At 36.7% G+C, this 12,935-nt stretch overlaps 1 protein-coding gene across 1 annotated transcript in view; it reads left to right on the plus strand.

Moving 5' to 3' along the window:
- LOC140493867 (astacin-like metalloendopeptidase) overlaps window positions 1-12,935 on the plus strand; it is a 242,762-nt gene that overhangs the window by 207,632 nt on the left and 22,195 nt on the right. Inside the window, exons 11-12 of the mRNA XM_072592859.1 lie at window positions 9,737-9,959; window positions 10,063-10,172. Coding sequence (XP_072448960.1) covers window positions 9,737-9,959; window positions 10,063-10,172 — 333 coding nt within the window. The remainder of the gene's footprint in view (window positions 1-9,736; window positions 9,960-10,062; window positions 10,173-12,935) is intronic.

A 12,935-nucleotide genomic window follows, 5' to 3' on the forward strand; every position in this document is an offset into this window, starting at 1 on the left:
TTTCAAAGATTGACCAATAAGGTCATTTTGGGATTACCCAGTTTTGAGGTATACATCAACGATTTAGTGATTTTTACTCAAACATGGAAGCTACATTTGGAGCATCTGGTGAATAGTTCAGCTGACTTCAGAAGGGGAACTTGGTGATAAATCTGGCTGTGAGTTCTCAAAAGTTAAGTCACATTCCCAGGCCATACCATTGTACATGGACAATGAGGTGTGAAAATAAATGTTATTGGGGAGTTTTCTATACCATTGACAAGAGGGAATAACTGCCATGATTTCTTGAGTAGTTCTTACTGGAAATTTGTACTGAATTTTCGCAGTGTGGTTGCTTTACTGACTGACTTGTTGAAGGAGTGCCGAAAATTTCAGTGGACTGAGGAGTGTCAGAAGGCATTTGACAGCCTGAAAATTGTGTTGACCACCATCCCAGTGTTAGCAGCACACAAATATTCAAAGCTGTTCAAAGTGGTTATCAATTTGAGTAATGTAGGCATTTTTTAGGTATTATTACCAAAAGTTGAATGCTCATCAAAAAATATTCCACCATTGATAAACAGACTTAAGGTTTGGTGATGGTATTGCGACAGTTTAACATTTCTCTTGCTCACAATGTGTCTGAGACAATTGTGTATAGCATTTTCAGAAAAATTAAGGATAAAAACACCAGATAATTTAGATGGAGTTTATTGCTAAAGCCATTCTGTTTGAAAATAATGCATGTGTTAGGACAACAGAACATATTTGTTGATGAAGGAAGATGGAAGTGTTTGGTGACACAAGAAACGGACAGAAATGGACTGTATTGTTGAATGTTTACATGCTTAGAGTTAAGACAAGGTATATATCTATATATATATAATGTGCAGTACTAATAGCATGAGACTCAAGGCTTTGAAAACAAAGCCACCTTTGTATACTGTTGAGTTATTTTAAGGGGGAGGTGTGAGAGTACTGTGCCTTTAAGAATGGTGTTCTATACTGTTCCTCTTGCAAAGGTTTGTTGTCACAGTGCTACCAAATGGCTCCTTTAGACAGGCGTTTGTTAAACAGTTTTGAGTTCTCCTTGGATGCCTTTTTTAAAATGAGACAAAAGAGTCATGAGTGGAGGGGCCTCGCACAGACTGTAATGATTGTGATGAGGACCTCATAAAATATGAGTTCCCTGATTGGGGCTGTTAAATTTGTTGAATTAGGGACCCTGGCAAACAGATAAAAACAAGTGTGTCAGACATACTTTTCATTCTGAGAGTTGGTACTGAGGAGTTGGATTAGTATCAAGGACTCTCCATGTGTAAATAAAGGGTTACTTGGTGAGTGACTACCAGCCTCTGTGGAGTTATTTCACCAGGAATGCTTTTCATTTTGCTGTCAGTTAGTTGAGTTCTCTACTGCTAGATTGAAGGGAAAGCATGTGAAAATCATAATTGTTTTGTTGAATTGCACTTCTATCCAAATGTGTGTTTGTGGGATGCTGCCTATATTGGAACAGTTGATGATGAGGAGTTAAATAATACATTATCTTGTTTAACTATTTCCATAAAGTTATACCAGTTCTTCCTTTTCTTGCATTTTAACTGTGTTCATTGAATCATATCTGGAACAGAGGACCTTACACTTGCCTTTAAAAATATATACAAGTTAGGGTCTCGGCTATCTCTATAATATACTTTGGTCTGGTGTGGTCCATTACACTGAATCCCACACCATATTGATTTTTGTCTCTTTGATGTTGAGTAGTGTTATACCTGTACCTTGCAGTTCTCTGGAAGACAGCTGTAGTTTCATTTTCCTTCATCAGTCAATAGATATTTTGTATTCATCATTAATGTGACGTTTTGGTACTTTGGTAGCTTTGAAAGTTGAAATGCCTGATGATCCTTTTGAGTTAGATTAACTTTCGGTTTCCATAATCCTCTTCTGTTGTTTTCAAATTTCAGCTCCTATCACAATCTGGATAGCTCTTTCCAATATGAAAATTCTGTTTTAATTGTAACAAATTTGAAAAAAACTGAATCAAAAATTACAATGACAAATCTATCTTTAGTTAGTTCTGTTATCAATCGCCATAATTGCAAAATTCTGATGAGAGATTATTAATACAGTTTTCAATAATATCTCTAGGGATCTGCATTCTTCAGTTAAATTTTACTCTCCTCGTTATAAGATCAATATTTGATGAAAACTTGTGCCAAAATTGAAAATAGTTGATGATCATTAACCAAGGTGATCTCTGTCATATCCCTGTTATTCTTAGGAAATTGTGATTTGCATCTTCCAAAGATGACATATCATCATGTAATGATTTGTGTTTGAATGAAGAAATATCTTGACGTTCTGTGTTCTCTTCTAAAGATCTGTGCTGCAACGTATTAACCATTTTAACATCATTAATTCTGTGGTTCAGTGCTCGTTTTTGACTTTTGAACAACCTCAGCAAATATCTCACTTTTTTATAGAAGTTACTTTGGCATGAAAAAGCTGAACATTTTCTGTCTGTTTTGTTTTAATGCCACATCTGGAAAGTAACTTCGTGCATCAAAGAATTTAAAGATATTTTGTATTAGTCATTAATGTGATGTTTTTGTGCTTTTATAGTTTTGAAAGTTGGCAGATCCTGTGAACCTTTTCAGCTAGGTTAACTTTCTGTTTCCATCATTCTCTTCTACTATTTTGAAATTTCTGCTTCTAACACAATCTAGATAGCTCTTTCCAATATGACATCCTGTTTTAATTGTAACAAACTTGAAAAAGCTGAATCAAAATTACAATGACAAATGTGTATTCAGTTAGTTCTGGTTATAAATCATCATAACTGCAAAATTCTGACAAGATGTAAAGATCATTAATAAAGTTTTCAATAATATCTCCAGGGATTTGTATTCTTCTGGTAAATTTTACCCTCTTTATATAAGATCAGTATTGATGTAAGCTGATTGTCAAATGCTGTTACAATTTTTATCAAAGTTATCTGTCTCTTTTCTTACACCATTTTGTGTTATTAAAATGTGATCACCAAACCTTAAGTATAAAGAAATGTGTTCATTTATTCTTCTGTGAGCTTCTTCTGTAGTCCTGCAGTCATTATGTATTGCATTAAATGTCTCTCCCATAGAGTCCAATTCAATTTTCCATTTGAAGAGTTGTGTTTTAAAATATTCTTGTCTTCACTGAAGACAAAAATTCCTGGAGATCACAGTGGCAGTATTCATGGAGATAATGGGGTGGAGGGGCTTGGAAGAGGAGCGCTGGGTAAGAAAGAATGTTGATAGTTCAGATAAAGTAATCACTTACCTTTTCTTCCTTCAATTATTTCATTCTTACTAAATGATTTATTTTCCAAATACCTTTCTCGACATATTTTTCTCAATAAGTTTAAATTGTTTGAAAAATATTTGTTTACTAAATATAGAGATCTAAGCCTCCTTTAGCTTCCAGCCTAGAATTTTCTCTAAATGCATGCTTTTTCATCTTTACTTTGAGGGACTTAACACACATCAACTATTTAATGTTGACCTCTATTGCTCTGAGTTTATGATTTGGATTTTTCTCGTTGTAGCTTTGTTGAGACATTCTTTGGTCTACACAAGCTTTTCTAATAGTTTTTCACCATTTTCAGCTGTTTTAAACTTTTGCAGGCTGGTTCAGTACTGTTATCGGTGCAGCTCCTTTTTAAATTTTAAATAAAAGAAAAGTACAGTGGAAGCTGGAGATTGTAAGAAGAGTCATATTGGAATCAAAATATATTTATGTCTCCATAAGTTCTACCAAATCAGCTGAGTTTCTCCAGAACTTCTCGATTCTCCTTTCGTTATTGTCTGTTCATAGAAGCTGACAGGTTCTGTATGCTTTTCAGCTTCTGAATTTTCAAAGATACGCTCACAGCTTTCTGATTTGAATCTTATTCTGCTTTGCTCTCAAATAGTTGTGGCTTTCATAAAATTGAAGATTTGTCCAGGGTGTGCACACCACTGATATATTTTGCTTGGCAAAATCCTTATGTCTGTCTTCATTTGTGATATGGTGAGGCTAAACCATCTGGGATCCTTTGGATACCAAACGCGGAAGATGTCCATAGAAAATTTTCAGTGGAAGATAGGTTCCACCTTAATGAACAGTGAATATTTATTACATAGATCTATTAACCTTGTCACATTATATGTTGGTCTTATCATCATCAAACTCATATTAAGAGTTAGTAGGTAGTACCGTTAGCTATGTCGTAAAATGCAGTATAGACACATTGATGTTGTTTATGATGTTTATCTAACTGATGGTCTATGAAAATCATATCAGCCATAACTCTTAATGGCTTAAACATGTACTTATATTCAGGAGGTAGCTCTTCAGCAAATGTAGAATATCAATTAAGAAGAGCTTTTGCAAGATATTTCGTGCAGTGTAGAGCAGGGAGACCTGAGGGTGCGGCTCTTCAGCTTCAGAGGATTGTCCACCATTATTCCCATTAGTTTTCTCTTTTTTTCTCTAAGTGTGATATTTCTATGTTGAGAAGATGAAATATCTCTTTAGATGTCTGCATTAAATTTGTGCCATCTTACTTTTGACCTATTTTCTCAGTTCACTTTTCAACAATTCAGTCTTCACACCCTTAAAGTTGCTTTATTTAAGTTAAAATCACTAGTTTTGGATGTACATAAAGTCATAAAGATGCACAGCACGAAAACAGACCTTTGATTCAACTCACCCATGGAGACCAGATATCCTAAACTCACCTAGTCCCATTTGCCAGCGTTTGGCCCATATCCCTCTAACCCTTCCTACTCATATCCCCATCTAGAGGTCTTTTAAAGGTTGTAATTGTACCAGTTTCCACAATTTCCTCTGGCTATTCATTCCATTAATGCATCCCCCTCCGTGAAAAAGTTGCCCCGTAGGTCCCTTTTAGATCTTTCCCTTCTCACCTCAAACCTATGTCCTCTAGTTTTGGACTCCTCTACCCTGGGAAAAGAATATTGACTGTTCAGTTTTTCTGCACCCTCATGATTTTATAAAGCTCTATAAGGTCACCCCTCAGCCTCTCATGATCCAGGAAAAATAGCCCCAGTCTCTTCAATCTCTCTCAATAGCTCAAACCCTCCAGCAATATCCATGTAAATATTTTCTGAAGTCTTTGACGTTTAACAACATCCTTCCTATAGCCAGGAGACCAGAATTGAATGTAAAGCGGCCTAACCAATGTCCTGTATAGCTGCAACATGACCTGTCAAATGCTATACTCAATGCACTGACCAGTAAAGGCAAGCATACCAATAGCCTTCTTCACTACCCTGTCTACCTGGGACTCCACTTTCAAGGAGCTATGAATATACATTCTCTTTGTTCAGTAACACTCCCCAGGACCTTACTATTAGTCCTGCTCTGATTTGCTGTTCCAAAACAAGCATCTGCCACTACTCATCCCATTGGCCCATCTGAGGCAATCTTCTTCACTGTCCACTACACCACCGGTTGTCAACTTTCAACTTGAAGCTAAATATGGAATTCTGTCATGTTACGATACTCTTACTGAGTGTAGGTTTTACTATGAGGTCTTCACCTAATTCTGTCACATCATGCATTATCAGATCTAAATAAATTTGTTCCCTGTTTGGTTCACTGTCGTTTTAGTCTAAGAAACTCTCACAAATTGACTCTATGTATTCATCCTCCAGATATCTCTGCCAATTTGAATGTCCAACATATATAAAGATTTAAAAAATGATTCCTGCAGCACCTTCATTATATGCCTCCATCGTTTCTTACTTATATTCAATAACAAATGTTTAAGCTACTCCCACCAAAATGTTTTCTTTTTTATTTCTGATCTCCAACAGAACTAATTTCACATCTTGATCCTCTGTACCAAAGCAATTTATGACTACTGAACTGAACTCATCCTTTATCTACACTATCTCCTTTAGTTTGTTTCCTGTTCTTCGTAAATGTCAAATACTCTTGAGTATTTGATTCCCAGATGTGCCCGTTTTGTATCAAGTGTCTATAATTGCTATTATTGTACTCATTAATTTCTTCTTATGCTAACAATACATGTAAAAACAACTGCAAATAAACTGCTTTTAGTTGTACCTTTTTCCCATGTTTCCCCATGCAGACTATGCTTTGTGGTGCACTCTTATGTTTGAATGTACTGTACCTTTCTGTATTATGAATTCACTTCAGATGTAATACTTCATTGAGAAGTTAATTTTGAAGAACATGAGATGCCTGGATATGATCAAAACAATAAAACAATATTTAACAAGGCTTTTTGGAAACAATATGCCTGATGATAGTGGTTGGGCTTGCTTGAACTCTCTCCAAAGACAACTGACTGTTTTTTAAGGCTATCTTGTTTGAAAAGTGGTTTTAGGCTTGGAGTTTCTATTTTAAACTTAATTGAGCAAAAAGCCTGGTTAAAAAAAACCTCCCAGCTCATGTTTGAGGATCTTTGCAGTAAATTTTAGCTTAGTGTGAAATTTGATTATTCTTTAGTAAGGAAGTGACTGAATGAATTTCTCAATATAATGTTTTCTGAGGAGGCTGTGTGTCCCAAGACCCCAGAGACAACCATACGAGTTTAGTGACTTGACTACATATGCAGCAACACCAGATTGCCAGATCTTGGAATACACCTTATCCTTTTTATCTTCAAGAATAACCATTCTTGGTCAGAGATTTTTTTTTTCTTTTTTAATGTGAATCTCTTCAGATAAAAATCCATTTTCTTAATATGTGTGTGTGCAAATGAGTATGCATGTGGCTTAGATTACTTAGAAGGGTAAAAAATTTTATTTCCAGATTAGAAATTGTGTATTAATTTATTATAGGAAGTTTGTTTTTAATAAAAATAAATAAATTTGTGTTTGATACAGTTCCCTGTTTCGTTCACTGTCATTTTAGTCTGAGAAACTCTCAGGTGCCAGGGTTTGAGATGTCTTGGATCGTGTTTTCGGGATTCTTGAGGGGGAGGGGGAGCAACACCAAGTCGTGGTCCACATAGGCACTAAAGACATAGGTAGGAAAAGGGATGGGGATTTAAGGTAGAAATTTAGGGAGCTAGGATAAAGGCTTAGAGCTAGAACAAATAAAGTTGCTATGTCTAGTTTGTTACTCATGCCATGCGCTAATGAGGTGGGGAATGGGGAGAGAGAACACATTGCTACAGAGATGGTGCAGGAGGAAGGGTTTTGGATACCTGGATAAATTTGGGCTCATTCTGTGGTTGGTAGGACCTCTATAAACAGGATAGACTACACCTGAACCAGAGGGGTACCAATATCCTGGGGAGGAGTTTGTATGCTCTTTGGGATGGGAACCTAACTTGTGGTTCCAGTATCCAGGAGGTTGAGAGTAGTGAGGTCAGAAATAAGGTTTCAAGGTTGGAAGAGTGGTTTGAAGTATGTTTACTTCAACACCAGGAGCATCCAGAATGAGATGGGTGAACTTGCAGCGTATGTTGGTGCCTGGGACTTTATGTTGTGGCCATTTCAGAGAAATGGATAGAGCAGGGACAGGACTGGTTGTTGCAGGTTCCAGGATTTAGATGTTTCAGTAAGAACAGAGAAGAAGCTAAAAGAGGTAGAGGTGTGGCATTGTTAGTCAAGAACAGTGTTACAGTGGCACAAAGGACATTTGAGGACCTGTCTACTGAGGTCAAATGGGCTGAGGTTAGAAACAGGAAAGGAAAAGTCACCTTGTTGGGGGTTTTCTATAGGCCTCCAAATAGTTCCAGAGAAAGGGATAGCAAAGGTGATGCTTGATAAGAGTGAGAGTAATAAGGTAGTTGTTGTGGGGGCTTTAACTTTCCAAATATTCACTGGAAATACTATAGTTTGAGTACTTTAGATGGGTCAGTCTTAGTCCAGTGCAGAACCTTTGGCTTTGATCTTTATGTTGTCATTGCCTACAGGAATAGTGCCAGAGGATAGCAAATGTTGTTCCCTTGTTCAAAAAGGGGGTAAGAGACAACCCTGGTAATTATAAACCAGTGAGCCTTACTTCGGTTGTGGGTAAAGTGTAGGAAAAGGTTACAAGAGATAGGATTAATAATCATCTATGTAGAAACAAATTGATTAGGGATAGTCAACATAGTTTTATGAAAGTTAGGTCATGCCTCACAAATCTTATTGAGTTCTTTGAGAAGGTGACCAGACAGGTGGATGAGGGTAAAGTGGTTGATGTGGTGTATATGGATTTCAGTAAGGTGTTTGATAGGTATCCCCACAGTAAGGATCAGAAATTAGCTAGCTGAAAGAAGACAGAGATTGATGATTGATGGGAAATGTTCATCTTGGAGTTCAGTTACTAGTGGTGTACTGCAAGGATCTGTTTTGGAGCCACTGCTGTTATCATCTTTATAAATGACATAAATGAGGGCTTAGAAGGATGGGTTAGTAAATTTGTGGATGGCACTAAGTTTGGTGAAGTTGTGGATAGTGGCAAAGGATTTTGCAGGTTACAGAAGGACATAGATAAGTTGCAGAGTTGGGTTAAGAGGAGGCATATGGAGTTTAATGTGGAAAAGTGTGAGGTGATTCAGTTTGGAAGGAGCAATAAGAATAAAGAGTACTGGGCTAATGATAAGATTCTTAGTAGTGTAGATGAGGAGAGTGATCTCGGTGTCCATGTACATAGATCCTTGCATGTTTCCACCCGGTCGATGGGGTTAAGAAAGCATATGGTGTTATAGCTTTTATTAGTAGAGGGATTGAGTTTCGGAGCCATGAGGTCATGTTTAAGCTGTACAAAACTCTGGTCTGGCCGCACTTGGAGTAATGTGTACAGTTGTGGTCACTGCATTATTGGAAGGAAGTGGAAACTTTGGAAAGGGTTCAGAGGAGATTTACCAGGATGTGGGCTGGTATGGAGGAAAGGTCTTTTGAGGAAAGGCTGAGGGACATGAGGCAGTTTCGTTGGAGAGGTGACTTAATTGAGACATATAAGATAAGCAGAGGTTTAGATAGGGTGGACAGTGAGAGCCTTTTTCCTTGGATGGTGATGGCTAGCATGAAGCAACATAGCTTTAAATTAAGGGGTGATAGATATAGGACAGATGTTTCTTCACTCAAAGTCATAGGGGTATAGAACGCCCTGCCTGCCACAGTACTAGATCGCCAACTTTACGAGCATTTAAATGGTCATTGGATGAATGTATGGATGAAAATGGCATTGTGTCTGATGGATGGGCTTCAGATTGGTTCCATAGGTCATCACAACATCGAGGGCCAAAGGGCATATACTGCTCTGTAATGTTCTATATTCTATGTTCTATAAATCTGCTCAATGAATCATTTTCATTTTAAGTTCTTTCTCTATGCAGAGAAAGCATATGATGGCCCAGATCAAGATTTGGGTAAACATTTTAAATTTATATTGTGACTCTTGGTCCTAACATTTGTCACATTTCCTTCACCAGTGCTCATATTACCAACCAGCTCTTGTAGATGAGACACAAGGCAATTTTACTCCCAAGAAACAGTGAAATATGGACTAACTTTGATTCACTATATTAAAATAACTTTTGTTGCATGTGCTATGTCACCAAGTGCAAGGATGTCAAATCCTATCCAGCATATAAGTTGAGCTTTACGCTCCATTTTTGCGATATATTAAATATCAGCCTTGTCTCACAGATTATAAAACAAGACTTTTCAGGTAAAGTGAAATGTTATTTGTATGTACTTATGTCTACCCCTAGAAATGATTTGATTATGTGATTTACTTTCTCTCGCAGATTCTCTTGGAATTTTCTGACTTTCAGATACAAGAGTTTGCAGGGTGCATCGGTGATCGTTTAACAATTTATGATGGTTCAAGTGTTGAAGACAACGTTCTAGAAGGACCAGCTTGTGGTGCAGAGAATCCAGCTGTGATATCAAAACGAAATGAGTTATTTATTACATTTATCACCTCCCGGACATATCAATCAACTGGTTTTGCTGCCACATATAGATTCAGTAATATTCTTAAAATGAACAATGTTCTTGAGTTCTCAAATATAACTGCATTTTTAAAATTTATATGCATTTTAACTTATTTTATTCTCGTTTTGAAATTTAGTTAAGTGTGGACATATGAAGAAGGACAGAAGAGGAATAATTGAAAGTAAATCTCATCCTTTCAAGGAAGTACACTGCTTTTGGGCTATCCTGATAAAAAGGCGTTACAAGGTTTGATAGTAGTACATTTAAAAAATTGATAGTAAAATTCTGTATATACTTCCTAATCATTGACGGATAGTAGAAAACACAGCGCAGTCGTGCCTATTAGTGGCAGACAGAGATCATTATCAATTTTGAGCAATATCCTCATTTAAATGTCCCTGCCATGAACAGAATTAACAATTAATTAACAATTCAATTACCATCAATGAGTATTGGGGAAGTGGTCTAGGAAGAACTTAGAAACCTGCACTTACACCCCAGTACATAATGTCATCTTTATTCCTGATAGCTGCTGACCTGCTTTTACTTGATTTCCTTAGTCAAACCTGGGTAAAAATGCTAATGGATTCCTATTAGCATATAAAGACCTTGGTTGTAATACATTCTTCAAACCTTATTTATTTGAAGTAGATATCTTAGAACCTTGTAAGTTACGGTCCTAGACAACAGGAAAGGAATGAATTTGTTGTGAGCAATAAACCTGCTGGGTTTTAATTTCACGACTGGTATGGATTTTGCATGATGTGTATGGTTAAAAGAACCCCAGGAACCTAGAGTTTTTTTTTGACAAAAAAGTCCTTGAAGCTGACTCCAGGAAATAGTCAAAGGAGGATTTCATTTTGTTGAAAAATAATGAAGCTTTTACATTGCTCAGAATGTGATTAATGTTTTGGAAACAGATCACAATATTGTTAAGTTTACAGCAATTAAGGGACCAATACCAGGAATAAATATGATAGTACTCATTAAAAGGAGAGCTAATTTAAGCAAGATGAAGAATTCTGGCCCAGGTAAAGTGGAATCAAGAACTGTCATGTAAACAATACAATGAAATTGTAAACTATAAAAGAAGAAATTGTTTGGATACATGCTAGGCATATCACCACAATGTTACAGCTCCATGGATAAGTAAAGTTGGAAAAAATGGAAATGAAGCACGAGGAGGCAAACGATAATTTTAAAGTTCATTATATGGTCGATAAACAAGTTGAGTGAAAAAAGCATAATAAGGTAAGAAAGAAAATAAAAGGGATGGTGATAGGAGGGGAATAATGAGCCAGCAACAAAAAGGGGAATGCACGAGTCTTTTATGGACATAAAACTCAAAAGCAGTGAATGGAATAGTGGGTAAGGATGAGCTATTAAAAGGTTGATTGTCAGCTAAGTTGAAAAACCACCATATAGAAGAAATACTGTTGAGGTTGAAGAGGACGAACTATTTAGTGGCTCTGGATTTAAATTTCTAATCATCATTGCCAGTGACATGAAGAATTGGAAATATTAGTTTGCTGTTCAAAAATTATGAGATATAAATGTAGCAGCAACAGGCCTGTGATTCTAGTACAATGATGGGAAATTATTTTGGAAATTTGGGCAATATTTCTGGAAGTTCAGTTCTTTGCATGGGAGTAAGGTGGCAGAATGTAATTCAGCCATAAGGGAAACCCAAACTTATCAAGCTCATTTGAACTCAACATTGAGTTCAAACAACTACTATTTTGGCTGCTTCAAAGAACTTATCAGAGTATGGTAGTTTCAAATGTATGGAGTTTTGAGGGGTGAGTAAGGTCCTTTTAACTATCATGGTCTGAAAGTTTCTAAAGCCTTTGTATTTGTCAATGAAAATTTCAAAACATGGTCTTAATTGAGCAATTTCATAATTGTTTGTTGATACTTCTCTAAGGCTGTTTATGAATGGTTGACTGACTTGCAAAAGTTTTGATTAGATTAGATTAGATTCCCTACAGTGTTGAAACAGGCCCTTTGGCCCAACAAGTCCACACCGACCCTCCAAAGAGTAACCCACCCAGACCCATTTCCCTCTGACTAATTAAAATCATCTCAGCAGGGATTAAGTTCACAATTTACTTGGAAGCTTAGAAGACTATTAAGGGTTTAGCTACCTTTGATGTGGTACAAGTAAGAATGTTTGATTGATCACTTGAGATTTAAAATGTTTGAATGGCTTTAGAATTCAGGTTTCTATTTTAATATACTAAATGCTGTATTACAGCATGGGTTCAAGTCCCATCACTGGTTTGAGATTACCATAAAGGACTCTTCTTAGCAACCTCTTGCCTGAGGTCTGGTGGCCCTCAGGTTAAATCATGAACAGTCACTTCTCTGTAATGAGAGAAGCCGTTATGGTCTGCTAAAACTATAATGACACAACAACAACAAATGTTGTGTTAGATTTTTTAGAACTGTACTTTTTTAAATATTCATTCAGGGATGTAGGCATCCCTGGCTAACACAACATTTATTATCCATCTCTTATAACTCTTGAGAAAGTGGTAATGAACTGCATACTTGAACCATTGTAGTCCAGGAAGGTAGATAGACAGTGTTGTTAGGAAATGAATTCCAGGATTATGAAAAAGCAACAGTGAAATAACAGCAATATAATTCCAATTTAGAATAATGACATAGAATCATAGAGATGTACAGCACGGAAACAAACCCTTTGGTCCAACTCGTCCATGCTGACCAGATATTCCAACCCAATCTAGTCCCACCTGCCAGCACCCAGCCCATACCCCTCCAAATCCTTCATATTCATATACCCATCTAGATGCCTTTTAAATGTTGGAATTGTACCAGCCTCCACCACTTCCTATGGCAGCTCATTCCATACACATACCATTCTCTGTGTGAAAAAGTTGCCCCTTAGGTCTCTCACCCTAAACCTATGCCCTCTAGTTCCCGACTTTGCCACTCCATGGAAAATACTTTGTCTATTTAACCTATCAATGTTGATGCATAAGCTAG

This window comes from Chiloscyllium punctatum, chromosome 22 (genome assembly GCF_047496795.1).
Source record: "Chiloscyllium punctatum isolate Juve2018m chromosome 22, sChiPun1.3, whole genome shotgun sequence".
Lineage (NCBI taxonomy): Eukaryota > Metazoa > Chordata > Chondrichthyes > Orectolobiformes > Hemiscylliidae > Chiloscyllium > Chiloscyllium punctatum.